This window comes from Aythya fuligula, chromosome 20 (genome assembly GCF_009819795.1).
Source record: "Aythya fuligula isolate bAytFul2 chromosome 20, bAytFul2.pri, whole genome shotgun sequence".
NCBI lineage: Eukaryota > Metazoa > Chordata > Aves > Anseriformes > Anatidae > Aythya > Aythya fuligula.
Genome location: NC_045578.1, coordinates 7,470,522 through 7,494,328, shown reverse-complemented (window position 1 = coordinate 7,494,328; position 23,807 = coordinate 7,470,522). Strand labels below are relative to the sequence as shown.

The 23,807-nt window shown below is 65.5% G+C and overlaps 1 protein-coding gene across 3 annotated transcripts in view; it reads right to left on the bottom strand.

Annotated features, from left to right (window-relative positions):
- The window catches only part of ABR (ABR activator of RhoGEF and GTPase), a 33,586-nt gene extending 13,578 nt beyond the window's left edge, over positions 1-20,008 (bottom strand). Inside the window, exons 1-8 of one of the 3 annotated variants that reach the window (XM_032200794.1) lie at positions 19,976-20,008; positions 8,099-8,283; positions 3,432-3,536; positions 2,892-3,077; positions 2,634-2,741; positions 2,165-2,225; positions 557-609; positions 188-328 (exon numbers count right to left, since the gene is read on the bottom strand). In XM_032200794.1, the coding sequence (XP_032056685.1) occupies positions 188-328; positions 557-609; positions 2,165-2,225; positions 2,634-2,741; positions 2,892-3,077; positions 3,432-3,536; positions 8,099-8,206 (762 nt within the window). In that variant the 5' untranslated portion in view covers positions 8,207-8,283; positions 19,976-20,008. Of the gene's footprint in view, positions 1-187; positions 329-556; positions 610-2,164; positions 2,226-2,633; positions 2,742-2,891; positions 3,078-3,431; positions 3,537-5,253; positions 5,764-8,098; positions 8,284-12,396; positions 12,610-19,975 lie in introns of those variants that run through there. The other 2 variants (XM_032200795.1, XM_032200796.1) reach the window with 2 other exon arrangements.
- Positions 20,009-23,807: the final 3,799 nt, after the last annotated feature.

The window sequence follows — 23,807 nt, the reverse complement described above, 5'->3', positions numbered from 1 at the left end:
GGACCATTTTGGGTCCCTAGGGTGCCACGAGCAGCGAGGACCAGAGCACAACCCGCACACCCAGAGCTGTGTTGAGGACACCCCCTCCACCTCCCGGCCGAGCACCGTGGGGCTCCTCAAGGTGGAGGCACCACCAGGGGCTGGCAGAGGGCTCGGCCACCACCCCGTGCCACCCTGCCCGCCTCACCTCCCCCTTGGGGGTGGTGACCGCCGTCCTCCGGGGGTCGATGTCCTCATTGATGCTGGAGAGGAAGTTCTGCGAGATGCGGAGGGCGTCCTGCAGCAGCGGGTAGTCGGGGTGGTCGGCCGGGGTGTGCTTGAGGAGGTCCTGGATGGGGGTGGGCACAGGTGAGCGACCCGAGGGTGCCACCACCCCACAGCACCCACATCGGGGTGCCCCCCGCGGCGCTCCCCAGGCTGTGGGTGCCCAGCAGCAGCAGGGCACGGCTGGTCTGGCACGAGGGAAGGTCTCCCTGGGGACGCAGCCATCGCCAGCCACCTGTCCCTACAACCCCTTGGTGTCCCCATCCCGCCCCGGGGCCGGCGCCACACTCACGTGCAGGACCAGGGTGCTCCGGGTGACGCGGTCAATGGGTTTGTACAGCAGCGCTGCGGGAGACAATAGGGGTCAGCCAGCACAACCCATGGGGTCTCAGCCCCCCACAGAACCCCCAGTCCCTGCTGGGTCCCGGTGAGACCCCCCCATGGCCCCACACCCCGCTGTGACGTGGCAGCGGGGCGGAAGAGCCGCTTGGCACCACCAGCGGCCCGGAGCTTTTTCAGTTTCCCTTTTTGCTCCACACTGGGTCCCGTGCAGCTCCCACCCTGCTCCCACTGACCCCGAGAGATGCTCTGGGGTTTTTTTCATCCCCAGAAGCCAGACCTTCCTCCTCTTCCTCCTCCCCATCCCCTCGCAAGGGGCGTGCATGTGGTGCCCAGCGCCCCTCGCATGTCTCTCTGGGCTATTTATACCCAGACTGAGGCATCTGGATTTTCCCGACAATTCGGACCACTTCCCCAAACTGCAGGGCCCCGGCGGGGACGGGCTGCAGGCAAGAGGGGAAGAGGGAAACACGCCGACCCCGAGCCACGGCATGAGTCACGGAGGGGGTCCGGCCCCGTTCCCATGGAGCTCGAGGGAGGGTGCTGTGGCAAGCTGGGGTCTGGACACGGAGCTGGTCCCCACGCCTCGGTGGCAGCACAGAAAGCCGGAACCCCTGCGGCACCCGGCGAGGGCTCCAGGAGGGAGGGGACGCTCAGGGCATCCTCCCACCCCGCACACAAGGAGGATGGAGCCTCCCGCTGCCATCGCTACAGGTAGATGCAAAGCACTTGGGAGCCCGCTGCGTCCCCAGGAGGGGCTGATCCGGCACAGCACCGGGCCCCCCTCCATCCCCATCCCCATCAGCGTGGTCCCTGGGGGCAGGCAGTGCAGGATGGCAGCGAGCAGGGAAGCAGAATCCGCTCCAGCCCCGCAGAGATGGGCGTTGCAGCCCCCAGCAGCTCACAGCCTGCGGCGAGCAAACGGGGACCCCTCCCCATCGCCACCCCGGCGCAGAGCCCCCTCGAGTGGGGCTCCCCTTCACCACCACCAGCACGAGCCCCAGTCCCACGGGCCCAGCGAGCGCGTGGCCACGCGTGCCCGAGCCAAGGCGGCTCGATGGAGCCGGGAACAAAGACGCGCCCAACTTCAGGCTGCCGAGCACGATGCCGCCTCCAGCCAGCAAGGACAGCGGCCGGCACCCCCATGGCAGGTGAAACACCCCCAGCACGGCAGGTGAAACACCCCCAGCCACCTCCCCACCGCCCCCAGCCCCTCACCGTAGCTGCAGTTACAGCACAGGCGGACGATAACGAGGATTTCCATGGCAGCCCCGTCTCCGCGCAGCCATCCCTGCCTCCCCTCGGCAGCTCAGCCCGGCTGCGCCGCGGCATCGGCCCTCAGCACGGCTCCCAGCGAGGGAGGAGGGGGTGGGCAGGGGGTGGGGGGCTGCTGCACGCCCCCAGCATCCTCACGAGGGGCGTCCCACCCCCCCCACCAACACCAGCACCAGCGCCGCGCATGGGAACACAGAAGGGCTCCGCTGCCGGGAGCCGCTCGGTAATGCACCCGCAGACAAAAGGCTGCAGCCCCCTCCCCACGCCCGCCCCGCGCATGCCGTACCCTCCATGGTGACCGACGTGTGGCTCTCCTTCGAGTCCTTGGGGCCCTTCACCTTCAGCTCCTAGGGAGGAAAATGCCCGTCAGGGGTGGGGGCGAGGGGGCTGAAGGCTGGGGCAGGTCGTTGCTCAAGGTTTGGGGGCTCCACACACGCCACGCACCCCCCACTGTGGCTGTGCCCCACAGATCAGCCCCCGTGGGACACTCCAGGGCTCCCCCGGAGCAGCACTGGTCCTGCTGAGGGACCCCAAGCAGGGGCCAAATCCTGAAGGATTCAGCACAGCACCGCGGCCACGACCATCCCGGCACAGCTGCAGATGGATCAGCCCCACAGGTGGTCCCCAAAAATCCCTCGGGCAGGGGCAGCCCCTCTGTGGGGTGCACGTGGTTGACCTGGCCGCAGGGACGACGTCCCCTGCCCCACCCCGTGGCACATGCTCTGACCCCACGGCGCAGACCCGGCCCCGCTCACCTCCGAGATCTTCTGGAACTGGTAATTGCTCTGGCTGCACTTCTCGGCCGTCTCCAGCGCGATTTTGTAGTTATCCACAAAGGCCTTGTACACCCCAAGCTGGCTGGCCTGCAGGCATGGGTGGGGGGTCAGCCAGGCAACCCCTGGGGTCCCCTGCACCCCCCAGAGGCCAGGCAGGAGCCACGGGGGCCAAAACTCATCACGGGCTGCCCCTCGAACAGGCAGGGAGCAGAGCAGAGCCCCGGGGAAGGCGCGTACCAGCTTCTGGAAGAGGTGGCCCATGGTGATGTTGCTGTCCCACTGCTGCACCTTGGGGCACAGGCTGTCGTAGAACTCCTTGTGGATCTCGTAGATATCCTGGATCTTGTAGAAAATGGTCTCAATCTGCTGGAGGGTGAGGACGGGCTGCGACGTGGTGGCCGTGGCCTTCAGCGGCTTCATGGGCTGCCGGGCGAGGAGAAGGGAGAGCGCCTGAGACCGGGGCGCCGAGAGAAAACGGCCCCCAAGGGGCTCCTGCAGCCCACCGAGGGGGACAGCTCTGGGACGACCCCGGACCCCCCTGCACGAGGGGCTGTCGCTGCGTGCCGATGCTCCTGCACCCCCAGGACTTCCCCGTCTACATCAGCAGTGACCCTCGTGTTGTGCAACGACGTCCTGACCGCGAGGGCCGGCGTGTCCGCGGGAGGAAGCGGGGCTGGAAACACTTCTGCGCCGCGCAGGCTGGCTGGGGAGGGGCTGCCCTAGCAGAAGGGACCCCATCCACCCGTCCTGGGGACACCCTCCCCGAGCTGTGCTCACCAAGAGGAGTGCCTCCAACTGGTTGATGTAGATCTCCTCGCTGGCCAGGAAGCCGGAGAGCACCAGCTTCCGCATCTCCAGCCCTTTGCCAGCGTCTCGCTCGCCCTGTGAGACACAGCAAGGAGCCCGGCTCAGTCCCACCGCTGCAGGACGGAGCCCCCTGATCCCACCAGCCCCAGTGTCCCCATGAGGACACATCCCTGACACCATGGGGACACCACGGCGAGGGCCGAGCACGTGCCGAGGGGTGGCACGGCCAGGCTGGAGCCAGCTGGGGAGCCGGGGAGGCACCGGCGGCACTGCTCTCCCCGCTCCTTGCTGGCTCGGAGCCCGGCGCCGCGGGCAGCGCTCCAGGGCGGCATGGCACAGCACGGCACAGCTCTCCCCGGGCAGAGTCCAGAGGCACCCCTTGGAATCGTGCCCGGCGGCGCCATGCGAGCCGGCACCACCCTTTTCTCCGCCTGGGGCTTCCTCTGGGAAAGTGCCACCCCACGCGGTCACCGCCGGCCTCTGCGCGGTGGCATCGGGACAGGGATGGTGCTGGGAGGGTGAGGAGGGGGTTTGGGAGCTGCACCCACCCAGAAATTGCTCCTTGGCGTGCCAGCAGCCTCCACTCTGCTCGGTGGGGCACACGTCCCATCCCTGACACCGGTACGGCCCTGAACACTGCTCCTGGACTACCTCAAACACCCGCTGTGCTCTGAGTCCCAACCGCGCACTAAAAATCCACCCTCAGGAGCTGGGCTTTGCCACCGAGAGCAGTACCAGGCAGAGCCACAGCCCTGCAGCACCCAGATCCTCGTCTCCTGCCTCAACCCAGCTGGTACAGCCCCGTTTGGAGCGGGTCACAACTCCCACCTCGTTGCTCCAGACAATTTGGGACGGTTCAGAGACCACCGTGTCCCATCTGCCCCCATCCCGCACTGCCTGCGGGGACCCCTGTGCCAGCACCCAGCTCTGCTGACCCCAAATATCATGCCGGGGGTCCGGCAGCAGCACCCACACATGGGTGCAGCACAAGCACCCCCCCTGGATGGGAGTGCAGCCAGAAAGTGCACGCTGCCTCCGGGACCAGAATCGCCCATCCTGCCCTTCTCGGTCCTGATCCTCAGCTGCCAGGAGCCCGGTGCCCCCCCCAAAAAGCTGCACCTTTAAGGCCAGGCTGCTGTGAGCAGCAGGGGGGGTGCCCAGAGAGCCCGCTTGACGTTGGCGGGCTCGCTGCCACCGATTAGTCACGGGCTCTTCCTGCTTCCCCAGAGGCTCGGCCCTGCGTGAGAGCTGGGGAGATAAGGGGCCTGTCTGTGCCGGGGACCCGCAACACCCCCAGGGACGGTGCCAGTCTGACCCCATGGCCCCACGGAAGGGCACGGAGCCCACCCTCCAGCAGGGTGCAGCCACCCTGTGTCAAAGCCTCCGAGGAGAGGAGGGATGGAGGCCTCCCCCCGCCCCATGGCAGCCCCCACAGGGCACCCAAGCCAGGTGGGCGAGGGAAGGTGCAGGGCTGTGGCCGGCCGGGGGCTCGGCACCGGGGTCCAGCGGGGTTGGGGGCACTTTAGGTGGGGGTCTGCATGGGGCTGCGTGGCACGGAGCGGTCCAGCTTCTTCCCGAGCATCCCAGCTCTGCCAACACGGCATCCCACCCCAGCGGGCACGCGCAAGCACCGGCTGAGCCCTTGGCACCCTCTCCCCTCCCCGCTGCTGCCCCGGAAAACCTCACACCCAAACCCCAAGACCTGGGCCGGCAGCGGCGAGATGCCCATCTCCGTCCCCACCCTGTCCGGCGCCAGAACGGGGTGTCCCACGGGTGCCCCACGGGTGCCCACCTTCTCGCTGGCCGAGAACGGAGACCCGGGGCTGGTGGGGGTTCCCGGCTCAGAGTCATCTTCATCCTCCAGGACTTTATCCAGGTACCCTATGGCCTCCTCTTCCTCCTCCATGGCCTGCCGGGCACCGTTGGGGTTGCACGGGGGACCCCACAAGGCTACGGCTGGGAAAGCTTACGCGGCTGAGCCAGCCCGGCCTGACTCAGCCCTGGACGCCGGCCACAGCTTCGGGATGAAAGGAGCCATTATGGGATCCCCGGTGCTCCCTCCTGCCCCGTCGGCCCCTTTGCGAGGCGCTCCTTGGGCAGCGGCACGGCTGCCCGAGCGCGACGGCGGCGGCGAGGACGGTGGGACCACCAGAGCCGGGGGCTGAGGGGGTGCCGAGCTCTGCCCACCAGGCCAACGCTTCCCCCGGGGTGGGTTGTTTTTTTTTTTTAGGGGGGGGGGGCTGCCGGCGGTGTAGGGCCGCTGCCTGCCGTGCCGCGCTGCTCGCAGCCAGCTCCGCCGCTCCGCCCTGCGCTCTCGCTACAGGAAATGCACGTCGCGGCGCTGGAGGTGGGGCTGCTCCGCGCTCTGGTCAAGGCTGGGGCGCAGCAGCCCGCCGCCCGCTTGTTTTTTGTTTTTTGGTGGTTTTTGTTGGTTTTTTTTTGGAGTTATGTGGTGCTGGGCAGCAAGGGAAGGCATTGAGTTGGGGGCACCCCATAGAGAGGGGGTCTCCCCACCGTGCTGCTGCCTCCATCCGGACCCCCCCGTGGCCTCCCCGCGTTCATCAGGCGGGGTCATGAGTGATGGGAGAGCTCCCATCCCACCTGGGGTCCCCGTGGTCCCCCCCAAGCAAGGAAAGAGCTGGACCATGGGGTCTTCCATCGCCCCTAAGGGCGGCAGCAGGGATCGGGTCCCATAAGGGCACCTGGAACCCCAACCTCAGCACCCCCCCTCCCAGGAAAAGGGTCCTCAACCCCTCCCTGCTGCAGAGGGAACCTCAGCAGGGAAATGCTGCTGCTGCACGGCGCTTCCCAGAGCACCCACTTTACGCCCAGTGGGGACCAGCACCCGGCTGCTGCCCCGGCCCCAACGGCTCTGCGGGGCCTCACGGGTGCTGCCAGATGGGGCAAGGAGATGTGGACATCTGCACGAGCTAACGCAAGAGCCGTTTCAGCTGTTTTCCCCCTCTCCTCAGCAGCAAAAGGGGAACCAGCAGCTGCTCAGTCCCTACAAGCCGCTCGCCTCCCCGCTCTTCTCTAAACCCGTAACCAACCCCACGGTGCAGCTCAGAATTTGCACGTTTTTGGTAGGACACGGACACCGGATGACCAGAGCAGCCACCCTCAGCACCAAACCCAGCAACACCCAAGCCAAGGCTGGGCCACCACCCTGCGCTGTGACCACAGCCCCTGCCAGGATGCTCAGGGCTGTGGGTGGGACGGGCTGGTCCCCACGCAGGGCTTTGGGGCTCCAGGTTCAGCCTCAGAAGCACCTGAGAGGAGACACCCTGCCCCGATCCTGCCAGCCCCCAGGCTGGAGGTGCCACCTCTGGCACCTGGAGGACACCAGGGCAGGCAGACACCTCTGCAGAGGGGGTGAGCCAGGCACTCCGTGCCACCCAGGCACCACCAGCTGACATGCGTGTGCCCACCGCGAGGCTGGGGGTACCCCAAGATTTCAGCTGCCAGCACCCAAAGGGCACTCCCCTGAGCCCTAACCCAAGCAGCTGCAGATAAAGAGATCAGAGGCAGAGCCGGCGCTGAGCTCTAAAGCTCCCAATCCTGTTAGCGCTGGGCCAGTGCTGAGCCGAGACGGCCACTTGAGACGGCATCACCGCCTGCGTCCCCCAGGGCCACCCACCACCCTGCTGCCCCCCCCAGGACCATCCTGCCAGGGTCAAGACCCCCTTGCGAGCATGGTGCTGGGGCGGGGACTGCCTCAATTCCCTGCTGTGGGACCGGGGGACCGTGCCCAGGGTCACGGTAGCTTGGAGTGGGGTGGTGGGACCCACAGGAGGGCCCCGCGGGACCCCCGTGGGGCTGGGCGCCGAGGATGCTGCGCAGCACCCTTGGGGGAGGAAGCCACACCTCTGCGCTCCTCCGCCTCAACATCCGGGTTAAGGCCTTAACTCCTTCCACGGCAAAAACCTCCACATTTTCCACGCCGCCTCCTCCCGTGCCCCTGCCGTGCCGCAGACCCCCCCCCCCCCAACAGCCTGGGTGCTCCCCCAGAGCAGCCCCTGTGCCGGGGAGCAGAAGCACCCAGCGGCAGCAGCCCCCGTGTCCCCGGGACAGCACGGCACCCCCTGGGCTTTAGGGATAATTTGATTCTGGAAAAAAATAAAATAATAATAAAAAAAAATAAATCACATTTTACGCTTCTAATTTCCCACTCCGAAGCTCTCCAAGCTCCCCTCCTTGGGAAGGGGATGGATAAAACCCCGGTGGCTCGGCGAGGATGCTGGGGTAAGAGCCCAAGGAGTTAAATCTAAGTTTCCCTGCAAAGAGGAGGGGACGGACACGCTGTCCCTCTGCAGCTGGCAGGGTGTCCCCAAGTGCCGCTAGATGGAGCCGGCAGCGCGGCTGCGCCTTGTCCCAAGCCTCCCAAAAAAGAGGGGCAGGGGACAGGGGGGTCCCAGCACCCTCAGGCTGGGCTCCAGCACCCAGAGCCTGCTGTCCTGGGCAGGGACACCTGGATGGACGCAGCCCCGTCCCAAACAGCATCCAGACAAGGAACCGGCTTTGGGAAGCAGAGGGGACATCCACCGAGGTCACAGCACCACCAGACCGTCGTCAACACCGCAAATCCCTCCCAGCCGGGCACCCCCAGCCCCCAATTTCACAGCCCCCAGCCCACCTACCCCGGTGCCGAGGCCGTCGGTGGGTGTGGGCGAGACGCCGTCGCCGCTGTCCTGGCCCCGGGCGCTGAGCTGGGGGGACATGGTGGGCGACTCGTCGATGTAGGGCATGGTTTCCGAGCCCTCCGGCAGCGCCTTGGGCTCCTCATTGCCCTCGGCATCGTAGTCATCTGCACCATAGTTGAAATCTGCCAGAGGAAGAGAAGATGGGGGGTGAGCATCCCGGAGATGCCGCCTACCAGCGGGCTCATGGCCAGTGCCGAGGGAGGGGGGACAAGGACACCAGGGGAAGCCTCTCACCATGCTGATAGTGACCGTGCACCGAGCTGTAATTACCCAGGGACTAACGAGCCCGTTTCCAACACGTGGGGCCGTGCGGGGACACGCACACACCCCGCGGGGCAGGCAGGGCACGTTGCGGGCACCCTCCCCTGCCTCTGCATAATTCATGGTGCCGGGAAGCCGCAGGCCTTGTCTGTGTGGGGGCAGCTGCTCCTGCAGACACCCCTCGCCAGCAGCAAAATGCCCTCCTCACTGGCCCTGGGGGCGGTGATGGAGCCAGGCTGGCAGCCGCCATCCTCCCCATCCCCTGCCCAGAGCAGTGCCAGGCCCATAGGGGCTGCAGGGGGGACATCACACCAGGCCCAGGGGGGTGCAGCGAGGGCACTTGGCCACCCCACCAGGAAAAAGGGGATGGCGGCAGGCGCGGCGGCGATGCCGACGTGCCACAAACCCCGCTGAGGTGACGCAGGGGGGCTACTGCAGGCCAAGGAGGCCTCGCGCTGCCCCACGGCCCTGGGTGCAGCCACATCGGGGGCCTGGAGCCCTCGGCAGGGTGTGGGGAAGGAAATGGGGAGCCGGGAGCAGCCGAGGGGGAGCTCTGGGGGGTGCAGGGCCTGCGGCGGGGCCGGGGGCGCAGCGGGGGCCGGGGGGGCCTCCTAACCCGTTCCCATGGAAACGGCAGCGGCGAGAGGCGGCTGCAGCAGCCCCGAGATGCTGACAAAGGCGAGGGGGAAGGGAGCCCGGCTGCGGCACAGGCGGCCGTGGGGTGCAGCTGGCACCCCACACACAGCCCCACAGCCCCTACAGCCCCCAACCCGGCCCCAAGATGTCCTCCCACACCCTGCCCGGGTGTCCCTGCAGCCCAGACCCCCGCACGAATGGGGTATGTGGCCTGCACCCGGCCCCGAGCAAACCCTGTGCTGCCGCCACTTCACCCCGCCGAGGAGTCCCCAGCTCCCAGCGGTGTTGCTCATCCCATTAATATCGCACTCTGCTTAACGTTTAAAGTGGATAAATCTGTAAATCAAGGAGTGCTGTGAAGCCGGGAGCACTGCAGGTGCCAGCAGGGTGTTGGGAACCTCTCCTGCACCCCAGGGCAGGATGGAGGAGAGCCCCAACACCGCTCAGGTGCGTCCCACTCTGCCAGGACAGCCCAACTGCTCACAGACCTCTCCTCGTTAGCAATTAGCACCTAATGAGCATCCCCCTGAGGCCTATCACCATCACCCTGCGGGGGCAGGTGGTGGGCAAATTTGCCCATGGTGGGCAAAGCTGAAGGTTACCCCCCCAAAAAAAAAAGAAAGCAGAGCATGGATGGGGGAACCCCAAGCTCCTGTTGACCAGGGCCAAGCTCCTCATCTCCAGGCTGATGCGCAGCCCGGCACCCGAGCCTGTGCCATCCACCCCAGCATCCATCGACAGCGATATGGGGACAACCGAGGCCACGCCGGCCCTGCCAAAGCCACCACCTCCACACAGCCCCCATGCCAGGAACGGGGCAGGCAGCCAGCAGCGGCCAGGGAAGCACACGCTGAGCCCAGCACCAGCACTGGAGGGGACCTGGCCACCTCCCCGCCCTACTGCCAGGCTTGGGAGCAGCTCGGGTAACGAGGAACGGTTTTAATGAGGCGGCTGGGGACCTTGCCACCTGCCAGAGGTGACACTGGCAATGGTGCAAGGGGAGGAGGTGGTGGCGATGGCATGGAGGCACAGAAGGGGAAGGGCCCAGCAGCTCTCACCTTGTCCTGCAAACAGGGACCACCCTGACCTCCTCGAGGCCTCTGGAGAAAAGCCCCCAGTCCCCAAGGAGCAAGAGTGGCTCCATCACTGCAATCCCTCTGAGGGCAGGCGGATGCAAGCCAGGATGTGCTGCAGGCAGAGACCTGCAGGGAAGTGCCATCGCTTGGCACACAGACCTGTGCCCGATGCCACCAAGGGAGGGGGACCCTGCTCATGCCCGGGGGACACAGAGAGTCCGTCCCCTGCACCTCCCTGCCTGCAGGGCTCAGCAAACCCAAATCTCGCTGCCTCTCTCCTCCCCCCGCAGCTGCATTGCCCCTGCAGCCTGTTCTTGTGCCCATGCCAAACCCAGAGCTATTTTTGCGCCAGGCACCCGGGTTTTCGCAGCAGTGGCAACCCTCCTGCTCCACCCAAGGCATGGGGACAGAGGAGCAGAGGGAGCCTGGCCCAGGGGAGCCACCTCGGAGCCCTGCACCCAAAGCAGCCCCTGGCCCAGGCTCCCCCCGCAGCGCTGCAGACCCCAGCCCCACATACACCGAGGGATGCCGGCACTAACGGGGGTCCCGCAGGCTGGCACATGGCCCTGGAGCGCAGCAGGACCAGGAACACCTCCCCAAAAAGAAAATCACATTTCAGCTCTGCCACCCAAGCCAATGCCAGCGAGATGATGCTCGAGAGGGAGCGCAGCCAAGGGCGGCCACCAGCTCCTCCCCAGCGCGGGCAGGTGACAGCTCTGTCACAGCGGCACAGGGTGGCATTTTCTTCGCTTTCCCAGCTGGGCACAAGCTGCTTCCAGGGCTCTGCACACCTCAACGCTCGCCCGCCTCATTTCCACAGGAGAAGTTCAGCATCCACACGGGGAGGGGGGTGGGGGGGAGCGGATTTTGCTATTCCCAGCCTGCAAGCTTTGGGAAAACGCCACATTTTTACCGGGGCTGGGTGAAAATTCACCATGACAACAGGGATGCGTGAGCTGGCCTCAGACCTGCCTCCATGGGCCTCGACACAAACAGCATCTCCTCCGCACCCCGCGCTGCCTCCTCCCCGCCGCCGCAGCATCTCGGGGGGCTCAGGAGCCCGGCACGGTGTGGGCACCGCTCCCAAATGCCCCCATCCCCTGGGCACAAAGGTCTCCAGAGCTGGGTGCCCAGGAGGATGCCACAGCCGGGCACCATGGGCTCTGCAGGGAGGCAGCTGCTGGGAGAAAGCAGCGTGCGGAGGCTGGGTCTGGATGCAGCCTCCAGGCTCCAGCCTGGCTGTCCCCACAAGCTGGCATGAGTGTCTGCTTTAGGGGCTTGAGGATGGAAAACTCTGAGGGGGGGGCTCAGCCCCATGCATCACACACAACCCAACCCCTCCCCGACCAACCCCAGCTCCGGGTTTGTGGGCACAGCAGGTTCCTAATTCAGGAGGGGTGCCGTGCCCCCTCCCTGCACATCCCCATCACCCCCGTTCCCCACGCAAACCTGCCCCACAAGCGCCGGGCTCCAAGCCCAGCCGCTTCCCAGCAAACACCCTAACGGGAATTCACACCCTGCAATCCACCCACGGGTGCACCCAGGCAGCTCAGTGCACCCCAAACAAGCAGCAAGGACCCTGTAACGAGCCCCCCGCCTCCTAGCCGTGTCCCAGGCTCCCTCGGATGCTGCCGAGCCAGCCAGCCTGCACCAGGTGCCCCGGGACCAGCACCGTGGGGGGCTCGTTCCCCCTGCACCACGTCCCAGCTGCCCATCCAGGGGACCAGGAGGGATTTCCACCCCTGGTGCTGCTGCAAGCCCCCCCCAGCTGCCAGCCCTCGGGTCCCAGCACCATGGGACCGCTTTTCCGCAGCACCCTCAGCGCCGTGCCTGCTAAAAATCACCGCTGGGGGAGAGGAGACGTCCCGAGGCCACAGAGGGAGGGGGACAGAGCCAGCACCCCCCATCCCCAACCCCTCCGTGGGGTCCCCAAGCACCCCGTGGGCAGAACGAGCTGTCACTCCGCTCCGGCACCCGTGCACCCCACCACACCAGTGCCACCGCCACCCAGCCCACCCGTGCAGCCCCTCGCAGCGGGCACGGGTCCCCTGCACCCACCCCGGAGAGCTCTGCCGTGGCGTGCGGGATGCTCGGGGAGGGGGCAGCGCGGCCCCCGCCAGCATCACCTGCCCCCTGCCCGCCTTGGGCTCCGCATCGCCGGCGCAGCACCCGTCCCCAGCGCCACGCAGCGTCACCCAACAGGTAAAGGGGAGGGGGACCCGCCGCCCCGAGCCCTCCCGGCCCCCCGCCCGGGGCACGTACTGCTGTAGAGGGTGTCGATCCAGGAGAGCCGCGGCAGGCCGCGGTGGCTCAGTGGCTCCATGCTCGGCGCTCAGCTCCGCCAGCAGCCGGCTCGCATCGCACAACAAAGGCGGCGAGGGCGGGAGGCGGGGGGCCGCGGGCCCAGGCGGGGGGCTGGCTGGGAGAAGGGGGCACACGGCCGCCTGCCCGGCAGCACCCTGCCTCTTCTGCCAGGGGCACCCAAGGAAGGAGGTGCTGGCTGGCAATGGCAGCGCGTCCCGCCTCCCGCCTCTGCCTCGCTGGGGGGGAGCCGAGCCCAGCGTCCCCCGCACCACGCAGCCACGCCAGCCCCCCGCGGTGCCTGGGGACGGGGAGGTGGGGACGGTGGCAGCGTGGGCATTGGGGTGTGGGGGTCCCCAGACTGCCCCGGTGGCACTGGGGGGTAAAGGGGCACCTGGTTGTGCCGCTGCCACTGCTATCGCCCCCTCCCTGACCTCATTCTCATCCCTTTCCTATGCCCTAGGGATGCCCAGGCAGTGCCCCTACCCAGAGAAACCTCACCAGGTGCTGGCGGTGGATGTAAAGCACGCAGACCCCTCCTGGTGCCACTCCCCAGGAGGAGCCAGCACCCGGTGAGCCCCCCATGCCCCCCACAAAGGGCTCGGCTCTGGGGCAGGCAGGGGTTAAATTGCCCTCCCCATCTGCTCGTAGCCAAAGGAAATAATATAAAGTGCCAGAGTCATCAACACTGCTGTATCAGGAGCCAGCCAAGCATTCTGGCTGCCCCCCACCCCGAGCAGGGGGTGCGGGCAGCATCCTGAGCCACTGCCCTCGGCCACATCCTGCCCTGCTCGGGGATGGGCTTGGACCCGGCGCCAGGGCCAGATGGGAGCCGTGCGGGGGGCTGATGTGCAGGAGGGACGATGCTCCACCGGCACGCGGGGAAGGCAGAGCACCGGGGCATGAAGTGCCAGGACACGTCGGGGGGGCACCGGCAGCTGCCACGCCTGGAAAACCCAGGAGGGGTTGGGGGGACACTGCCCCCGGGGATGCTGCAGCCCTTGGAGGTGGCCGATGCATTTTGGGGGAGCGCAGCTTGGCACTACCACCAGCACCCAGTGCCTGGGCGCACCCCTGCTCCCCCAGAGGGACGCATCCAGTCTCAGGGCCCTATCCAGCCCTGGCAGGGCCCCCCCCTCCACCTAAACACCCCCCCAGCCATGAGTCAGCGCACGCTGAGTCAGGGCAGGAGGTGCTGCCACCCCCCACCCCTCACACCCCACTCCTGGGCACCTTGGGGAGCCCCAGCGCAGGATGCGACCGGGCCCTGATGCTCCCTTTGTCCCCGCGGTGCCAAGGGGTGGCCATGGGGTGACAGCCCCCAGGCAGCATGCCCCACGCAGGGCACAGCGGGTGCGTTTGCCACTCTGTCTCTGCCAGCCCCCATTTGCACCAGCCCAGGCTCTGGCTCGCCCCCAGCCCCCCAGCCCAGCCCCTGTGCCCTGGCGGCACCCTCAGAGCCCACGCAGCAAGAGCCAGCACCGAGGCTGGGGATGAAGGACAGAGGAGGAGGAGGAGGAGGAGGAAGAGGAGAAGAAGGAGGCAGCAGCAGCTGCTGGAGCTGCAACAGGGAGCACGCATGCAGCCAAACCAGGGCCCGGCTGCACGGAGCGGCCAGGAAGGCGCCGGTGGTGGGGCTGAGCGCAGGCATCCACTGCTCGCGGCAGGAAACCGAGCACAGGAGCAGCAGCGCCGGCCCGGGGCCCTCTGCAGCAGCTGCAGCACCAGCACGGCCCCTGCAGCTGCAGAGCAGAGAGGGGGCAGGCGGCTCCCAGCCCCCCCTGGCACAGCGGGGTGCCCGCGCTTGGTGAATCACCCCGTCAGCAGGAGGGTGAGGGAAGCCCCTGCCTCCCCAAGCAGCTCTGGGAGGGCCAAGAGAATCTCCCCTGAAGTGGGAACACCCCGGTGTCCCCTGCGATGAGCCAGCGGTGTCAGCAGCAGCAGGCCCAGAGATGCTCAGGGAGGGAGGTGAGGGCACGGCACAGGTCTGCTGGCAGGGCAGGAGCTGTTTGGAGGCCACATGCAATCATCCCATGGACTTGGGGTGAAGGGAACCCCCTGCGTGCACCACGCACCCATCCCACAGCTGTCCCCATGCCAGCACCGACGGCTGCGCACAGCAAACCCAGGTCCTTTGCACAACCTGGAGCAAAGAGCGGCACCAAAGCCCTCTGCTTGGTTACTCTCTTTTCATCCTCTTTTCACCTCGGCAAGCAAGCAAACGACAACACAACCCTGCTCGGCAGCTCCAGCCCACAGGGCACCAGCACCTGGCTCCCAGCAGAGGTGCTGCGCGTGGACACCCAGCACCCAGGGCAGGCGGTGGCACAGCCACTGAGCACCAGGTACTCCAGCACCCTGACCGCCCCTGCCCATGGCTCCAACCACAACGCACCCCTCAGAACCGGGAGCATCCTCACGGCGAGAGCCAAGGCGAGGGGGTGGCTGGATCCCCACACCACCACCACCCTCCGACCTCGTGCAGCCTGCCGGGTGGCTTGCTGCTTGCCTGGCATCTGCTGCGCCACGGCCGGGCAGCCCACGCGCTGCTATTTCTGGGCTCTTGTGCAAGAGGCTTCTCCGGCTGCAGCTGCACAGCCCCGGGGTGCTGGCTGGGAGACGGGCACCCCGGGCAGCATCGCACCCTGCTCCAGGTGGGGATCAACGGGGACGACCTCCAGCCCCTAACCGAGGAGCACGGTGCCAAGGGGAGCGCAGGGCAGCTGCCTGAGGCATCCAGGAGCCCGTGAGGTGCTCGCCCAGCCCATGCTGGAACAAGGTTCCCGCAGGGATAGCAGCACAGCACCAAGCCCCGTGGGGAGCAGCGGCTGGAAGGAAGCAAAACAACATCAGTGAGTCCACGGGGACAGTTCTGGGAAGCCACTGACAGCAGAGGATGGCGCCTCCTGAGCAAATGACACTCCCAGGGCTCCTGCAGAGCCTGTTCCCTCAGCCCGACATGGGATTTTTTCCTGCTCCAGGCAGGCAGGAACAGGCAAACCCCAGGAGTGTCACCGCGGCGGTGCAGAGACCTGCTGGCACCACGCTCCCACAGCCACGTGTCCTCACGCCACCAGCTCATGCCCTCCTCTGACACAATTTCCTGGCTGGGAGAGGGAAAACAGCTCTGGGCACGGGGAACACCCAGCCAAAACCAGGGCAAGCGGGGCTGGAGGAGCCCCAGCACCATCCCTGGGGGGGGGGGCTGCAAAGGAGAAGGAAGAGGAGGCGGTTAGCAGGATCCAGATTAAAACCGCCCAGGAAGAAAGCACCCATCCTGAGCACAAAGGTCTCCCTATGTGCCAGACCTCGCCGTGATCCCTGAACTTTGCAGCTGCGCCTTATCGCCAGGCAGATCTGCAGGCACCCTCCTTCTCTGCTCAGCCCCGGGCCAAGCTCGGCTCCTGAACCAAATCCAAGGGAGCCGTCCCTGCTGCTCATCTGCATATGCAAATCCCCCTGCTTAGCAAACACTGATAAAGAGAGGAGGGATGGAAGAGCCAAGTCTATTTTGAGATGCCTCTTGGAGGGGAGGCAGGGAAGCGTGTGCGCTCCCTGACGGCAGCGCCTTGTGCCACAGCTCCTGGGGATGCTCTCAGCAACCTCTGCAGGAGGAACCCAGTGGTGCCGTGAACCAGGTGGGAAAATGCTCCCTTGTGCCTGGATGGATGCACATTTTAGCCCTTTGCTCCCTTTTCCAGCCTGAGGGAATATACCCCTGCCACCAGGGGAAGGGGGGTTCCTCCATTCCCTTCTCCGGCTGGGCAGGACGGAGGGGGAAGCTCACCAACAAAGAGCCCGCCGCACAGAAGTCTTTCCAGCCAAAAAAAAAAAAAAAAGAAGAAAAATAACAAAACAAATTTCACGGCTGTGGGAGGACTTACAATGCAAATGTATTCAGGCCCCGCAGGGCACTTCTGGCTGCAGCCAGCACCTAACGAGGGTTTCATGGGGCAGGGGGACCTGGGGCTGACAGAGCCTGGCACGGGTCGAGCCCTGCAGTGGGCACCCGGGATGCTCGGGGCTGCAGGAGCTCAGCATCGCTGCTGAGCACTGGGGCAGGCACCCCCTGGAAAGCCCCCTGGGACCCCCAGCTCCAGGGCCATGCCCATCCTGCAGGGCCCTTTTAGGTCCTGTACAAGCCCTCTGCTACGTGGCTGGCATGGGGAAGTCGCTCCCAAAACCAGCGCTCACCACCTGGTTTTTGAACAGGAACAGTTGTGCCCCAAGGCTTTTGGGGCACCGTGTTCACCACGTGAACTCGTGCATTTATTTATGCTTTTCGGGGAGCGTGGTTCAGCTTCTTGGAGAAACACCACGTCCTGCACCTCCTGGAGCATCACAGGGCCCCAGAGCAGATGGGGACAGTTCAAAGGTCCCAGCCAGGGCTTGCACACACGCACACACACGGGTCTTTCGTTCCCTCCTAAGCAGTTAAAATTAAACACTGCAGCTCTGCATGTCCTTCCTGCACCAGAAGAGGAACTTGCAGTATGCTCAGAGCCAAACAAGTGCTTTTCCAGCAGTGGGAAAACACTATAAAGTTAAAAAAAAATAATAATAATTAAAAAGCTAAGGACACGGATGTTGCAGCCGGGCTCTCGGGGACAGCAGCTGCCACCCACGCACCTTCGGCTTCAGCACTGGCCTCGAGGTCCCCTCCTTGCTCCAAGGGAGAGGAAATGGGTGCACAGAGAAGGCAGCAGCGTGACGACGAAACATTTCACTTTCCTTCACCTGTTGCACGCCACCGGCTGCCCCAGCCAGAAAGAGATGCGCCGAGACAAACCTTGGACTTGGCTCACTATTTCCCGTTCCCCTTCTCATTGAGACTTTTGGGGTTTTTAAATGAAAGAGCAGCCCGAGCGTGATCAGGACAGAACCTAGCCCACCCCTCAGCACCTCGGTGCCACGTGGGCACCCCGCAGCTGTCCCCGCTTCACATCCCCAAGGCACCAGCAGACACCACCAGCGTTTCGGCCCAGACCTGCACCTCCACAGGCAGTGCCCAAAACCAGAAGCTCCCCCACCCTAGCAGCCTCCCCATGCCCCCAACACATCCTTGGCTGTGAGGTCAGCTGCGTGCCCAGCCACAGGGACAGGTGACGGCAGAGACGAAGGGAAGTTCAGCCCTCTCTGTGCTCCGTGCTGGCCATCTGCTCGCTGACACTCAGATTTTGTTGGTCCTGAGAGAGCTGGCGAGGCGTTATCTCAGACGCCAGGATCACGTATCTTGCTGTCACAGGCACTCCTCTCACGCAATAGCTGCAAACACAGGCATCTCGCTGATATCCTCCCCTTAAATCAGATTAATCACAAGCTACTTAAAGGAAACCACTGTGTTTCCCTGGTAATTCCCATAAAGACAATACCCAGCGCTCCTACCCCTCCTGTCGGGGTAGTGCCGCGTTGTTACGGGGAGCCCAGCTGGCAGGATGCCCACCGACCGACCACGCGGAGCTGCAGACACCGAAGGAGAGCACCAACGAGCCCAAAACTTCACGAAAACATTGAGGGAAGGACCCCCAGGCAGACCAGCGCTCGCTGAGTTACAAACCACAATCAGGAATTTGTAGCTATAGCTGAAAAATAAAGAGAAGTGAGAAAAAAACAGGAGCACTAAATGAGCCGCACGTAACCAGAAAGGGGGATCCAGTCGACGACCACATGCATTTTATTGCATGTTCAAATTCTGCTTTTAAATGTCAGCGCCAGCAGGACACGCTGGCTCTCCTACAAGACGGATGTGCCAATGCCAAGGAAACACTCAGGACAAGCCCAGGAAGAGCCCGTCCCCATCCCTGCCACCGTCACCTGGTGGCCACGCAGCCCCCGGCTTGGGCAGCCCGCTGGTCCTGTGCGCTCAGCAGAGCCTCCCCTGGGGATGGTGGCAGTCAGACAAGTGCACGCGGTGGGACCACGGCCGGGGTCCCCTTTTGGGGGATGAGGAGGAGAAGAAGCCAAACTTAACCACAGCAGACGCAGCCTTGGTTTTCAAGGTGCTGCCAGAAAGCCCCCCTGCTGGCAGCGAAGGTTTTAACCCAGCACCCTGGGGGCTGGAAGACCCCTCCGGGTCACGGTGCCCTGGAGAGCGGTTTCTTACCCCATGCTCCAGAGAGGCCCCTTTACCAACACACATCTTCCAGCGGCCCAAGAGCAGCATTGCACAATCCTCGGCGTGGGGAACCATTCAGGAGCACGCCCGAGACACAAACACAGCACAAGACGTGAGCATGAACCCAAAGGCACCGCCGCACGGGGACTTGGCCACTCCGACTGCTCCTACCCCTCAGCCACCACCAAGCAGCGCTCCGAAAATGACAGAGCATCACTGCTGGTGGGGCTGGCTGGGAGCTGTGTGGAGGCAACGTGCCTGGCCCCACTGTGGGGCTGGGACCCAGCTCCCACCCCAGATGTCCCCACGGGTCGGTGACCAGAGCTGGGCAGAGGCAGAAACGCAGGCGAGAGCGAGCCCAGGGCGGCACGGAGACACGACGCCGTCCTTTGGATGTGTCACCTACAGACAGCTGGGGAAGGCGAAACGGGAGCTGAGCTGCTCTCCAGCCCTGTAGACTAATGCGATAAATATAAATTAAACTAAATACTAAGCACAGTTTGACGCTGGAGTGTTTGCTTGTGCTTAAACCACCGCTATGCAGCTTTCCTACAAACCGACCCCGAACAATTGAGCAAGAACCAAACTGATTCAAGGCAGCTGCAGAATTAGCTCTGCGAGAAGTGCCATCCCCTAGCTGTCAGGATGGTGTTTGAGCCGGGATTAAAGCACACGGGATGATGCAACAACAACTTCCAGGCCGCTGGAAGTAGGACAGCGTGACAGGCAACAGCACCGGCTGTGCCGGCAGTGCCACGAAGCAGCCAGCAGCTTGCCAAAGGACGTTGTCCTCAGCGTGCCCGGCCACCTCGGTGCCCTGGCGTGCTCCTGTTTTAGCAGCTCCAGGGCTTCCCCAGGGTGATTGCATGGTGTCACCCAGCAGAGGCGTCCCTGTGAACCAGGTCACACCTGGAGGAAGTGACTTTTGTGCGGTGTCCCAGCCCCAGAGGCAGCTCCCGAGCCGGCGGCACGTCCCCAAAGGCCGGCTGCACCCTCCCTCCTCACGTGCCCAAGGACAGAGTCTTGGCACAGGGCACGTCCGGAAGTGGGACAGGGACAGAACTGGGGCTTGGGATGACATTAACCGATGGCACAAGGGCTTGGGGTGTGTGACAGCGTGGGGTGCCCTTGGCTGTGTGATGGGGCTGTCGTGGGGAGACCACCGGACCTTTGGCCGTGCCACCACACGGAGCGTGCCAGCCACACGCAGGGGGCTCAGGACGGGGTCTGGGGGTGCGCTCCATCACAGCACCCCTCGCACACGTCCCCGGAGGGCCGAGGACACCCCGTTTGGCGTGGCCGCTCCTACACCACGGGGCACCCCGACGGCACACCGGGGCCTCTCCACCCCAATTCCGCGGCTTGCCCCCAAGCCCCCCGGGGCGCTGCCGGTGCCGGTACCCGCAGCCGTGCCACGGCACCCACCTGCCGAGGACGCGTCCTCCGCCCCGGAGCTGCCGTCGCTGCCTCCCTCCGGGGAGCTGCCGCGGGGGGCGGCGGCCGGGGGGCGGCGGCGCGGGGCGGGGGCGGCGGCGGCGGAGCCGGGGGGTCGCGGGGGGGCTCGGGCGAGCGCCGCCTCCAGGTACAGCACCTTGAAGCGCTCCTCGGCCAGCGCCCGCTGCAGGCGGCGCAGGTGCCGGCGGCACCGCTCCAGCTCCCGCTCCATCGCCCGCACCGAGCCCAGCTCCATGCGCGGCGCCGGTTCCCCCGGGAACTCCTCCTGCCAGTGCCGGGCGAAGTCTGCCCGAGCAGCCGCCGCCGCCTCCTCGTTGCCCGCCGCCATCCCCGGCCGGCCCCGGGTTTCCCGGCTCCGCCGCCGTCAGCCTTCTTCACCTCCTCCTCCTCCTCCTCCTCCTCCGCCTTCCGCCCCCCGCCGCCGCCGCGGGGCCTGACGTCGGCTCCCGGCCGGCCCCTCCGGCCCGCCCCCGGCCTCAGCACGGCCCCGACGGGGCGGGGAGCAGCTCTGCCACCGCCCCCGGCACGGCCCGGTGCGGATACCGGCAGCCGGAGAGCCGGGACCGCTCCCGGTGCCCCCCCGGTGCCCCCCCGGAGGAAGCCGCTTCCAGGCTGCGGAGCTGCGGCGGGGGCTCCCTCGGGGTTCCCCGGAGCGCCGGGAGGATGCTGAGGAGGGCAAGAAGTGCCCGGTGCTGGCAGCGACCCCAGGTGACGGCACCGACAGCCCCCGGTGCTGCAGAAGGCTGGTACCGAGCCTGCAAGAAATGAGCCTGGAGGATGGGGAACACCGGTGGCACGGGGCTGTCCTGCCCCAGGCAGCGTGTGCCCATCTCCCGGTCCTCATCGCCATCGGGAAGGTGATGAGCGGACAGTGGCACGTGGCCTGGTGATGCTCTGATGGTGACACTTGTCCTGAAGATGCTCTGAAGGTGACACCCGGCAAGAAAGGCTCCGTGCCACGCTGCATATTCCCTCTGCATACAACCCACTGTGCCCCCAGCGCCCCCACGGGACAGGTTTTGTTCCCCACGCCCCGGGCTGGGTTGGCATTTCCCCCGTGCCACGTGAGGGACACGGAGGGGGTGACTCACAGGTGGGTGACTCACGAGCCCGTGTCCCTTGTGGCCACCTGGCCATGGCACAGCAGGAACAAAGCACCCTCTATTTACGCACGGGCCCCGACGGTGTTGCAACAGCCACCACCTCCATCCCTGCTGTGGCTGCTGCTGTGCCACCCAACTGGCCTCTATGGGCTCCCTCCAGCACTGCTTCTCTTGGAGCCCCCCCCCCAAAATCACACCTCTGGGCTGTGGGACCAGCCAGAGAGGTGATACTGGTGCCCAGGTGTGGATGGGAAGGTGCCCGGTGCCAGCAGTGCCCTGTCCCGTGTGCCCCATCCTGGGGAGGTGGCATGTCCCCGGGGGCTGAGCCCCTTGGTGGAAGCTGGCAGGAGGAGGGCGTGCCATGAGCGGCCTGATTTATGTGTGGCGATGGATAATTACAGCCCTTTCATCAGCTGTCAGGCAGACGGGCCCAGCAGAGCCTTACAACGGATTGCAGGCTGCCTGTCTCGGCCCATAAATCTCCCCGGAGCAGGGCGATAAATCAGGGGGGGGGGCTGAGGGAGCAGCCCCGGGCGGGCGTCCCTCCCCGCCTGCCCACCCGGTAATGGGCACGTAGGTAGGAAACGGCCAGGACAAGGTGGGGACGGCCCGGCGGGATGCACTAATTACAGGCAGCAGGTGGCATCCAAAGAGCCGTGATTTATGGGGTGGCCTTGCCTTCTTCCGAAGGCTGGGGCTGGGTTCCCACAGGGCCGGGGCCAGTGGAGGTCCCCAGAGGCTCCCGGGGCTGTGGGCAGGATGGGGGCACTGCGGGGGCTGCAGGTGGGCACGGCCCCGTGTCTGCTCCATGCTGCAGGAGCCAGCATCCAGCACCAGCAAAATATCCCCCTGGCAGGGAGCCGTCCTGCTCAGCTGCACCTCCCTTTGGCATTTCTCTAAGCATCCAGCATTAAACCACCCCAAAAAGCCTCTCTGCTGCTCTGAGCTGGGCTCGCTGCTGAGCCAGGAGCTGGGGAAGCACACGCACCAGTGCAGAGCACCCCTGGGCTGCCAGAAGGCCAGTGGGAAAAAGAAAAAAAAAAAAAAAAAGAGGGCCAGGATGAGCACAGGTGGGTGTTCGGAAATATTTGCAAGCTTCACCTCCCTTTGAAGTCCCGCTGCGTTGTCCTCCCCGCTCCCCCAGGCCCCGGCTCCTGATTTATGGGGTTCATGGAGCAGAGGCACCTAAATTAGCTCCCACTTCAAAGGGCCAAGAGAGGAGAAGGGCAATAGACAAATAGCCCCCACTAATTGTGGCTATTGATCAAACCCGGGCCGGGACGATCAGATAGGAGGGGGTGGGTAAGGGGGGGGGGAGTTCTCCCACTTTTGCACCGGTAACCCCAGCAATTTGTCACGATTCCAGAGCCATTTTTCAAACCGTTGTTACCCCCTGCTCAGGGGGGCGTTTAGCAGCTGCTCTCTAATGAAACCATGGGCGAAGGGCAGGGGGATGTGAAACTGCCTGGAAGGCTCTGGGGATGGGGGGATAAACCCACGGAGGGGGCAGGCAGGCAGCATGCCCACCCCAGGGCCAAAGGTGCCCCGTGTCCCCACCATGCACGCTCTGAGGATGGGAGCCTGGCCCTCCTGACGGCCAGACTGGGACACACTGGGAGCAAGAAGATGCTTTCAGCCCCGGTAAACACCGGGCAGACCCAGCAGCACCTTCTCTGCCCCCAGGCCCCCGCTGGAGGGACAGGAAGGCAGGAGGCAGGTAGCATTTTAGCTCTTTTATCACCTGCCCGGTCCCCCCACGACATTCCTGCTTCCTGCTCCGCGGGGCAGAGGCGTGCCAAGGCCCCGCATTCCTCCACTCCCCAGCTGGGCCCCCACTGATGGGTTTGGGGGGGGGGGGGGCTGCTGGTTGTGCCCCCAGCTCACCAGGACACCGCGGTGTGAGCGGCCCCAACGTGCTGGCTCCAAGCTCCTTCCATGCTCCGGTCCCGTCCCTGGGGCTGAGGGGCTCAGCTCCTCCGGGGAGGAGGTTTTTAGGGATGGGGAGAGGGTGGGAGGTGAGGCAGGGAGCTCCCCGGGTACTGCCAGCGCCGTCCTGCGCAGGAGACATTTGCCTGCTCCTGGCACAAGCCTGGCTGCCGTCCTCAGCAGCCTCCTTACTCCGTGCCTCAGTTTCCCTCCCTGGGACATAGAGGCCAGCAGAGAAGCCCCAGCAGCAGTGAACGTGGTTGAGCAGTGCCTGAGCCCCGTGCCAGGGCAGTGATACCCACGGGCTCTGCTCCAAGGCACCAAGTGAGCTTAGGATTGACCCAGCCCAGGCCGAGCTGCCCTGCAGAGAGAGAGAGCAGAGCAATGGGGGGAGCTCCTGCAGAGCCCAAACCCTCCGCAGCAACGAAAGCAACCCCTGCTAGGTGTGCTTGAGAGCCTCGCTTTCCCTCTAGAGCCTGGGAGCAGCAAAATGCAGCCTTTAGCTGGTTGTCCCCCACTCCCACTGCAAACCCTGGTACCGGTACTGGTGTCCCCACTCCATCCTGGCTCCGCCGTGTCCCCGTGGGGCCCGCCGGTGTCCCCAGGGCAGCACACCTGGGGGCAGGTGCAGAGGGGCTGGGACGGAGCCACGTGATGTTTTAAAAACGCTGGGGTTTTTAGGGGAGGCTGTGTGACCCTGGAGGAGTGTCTGCCAGACTCACGGGAGGCAGGACCGCAGCAGCACCTCGCCCCCGTCCCCACAAGCCACAGCC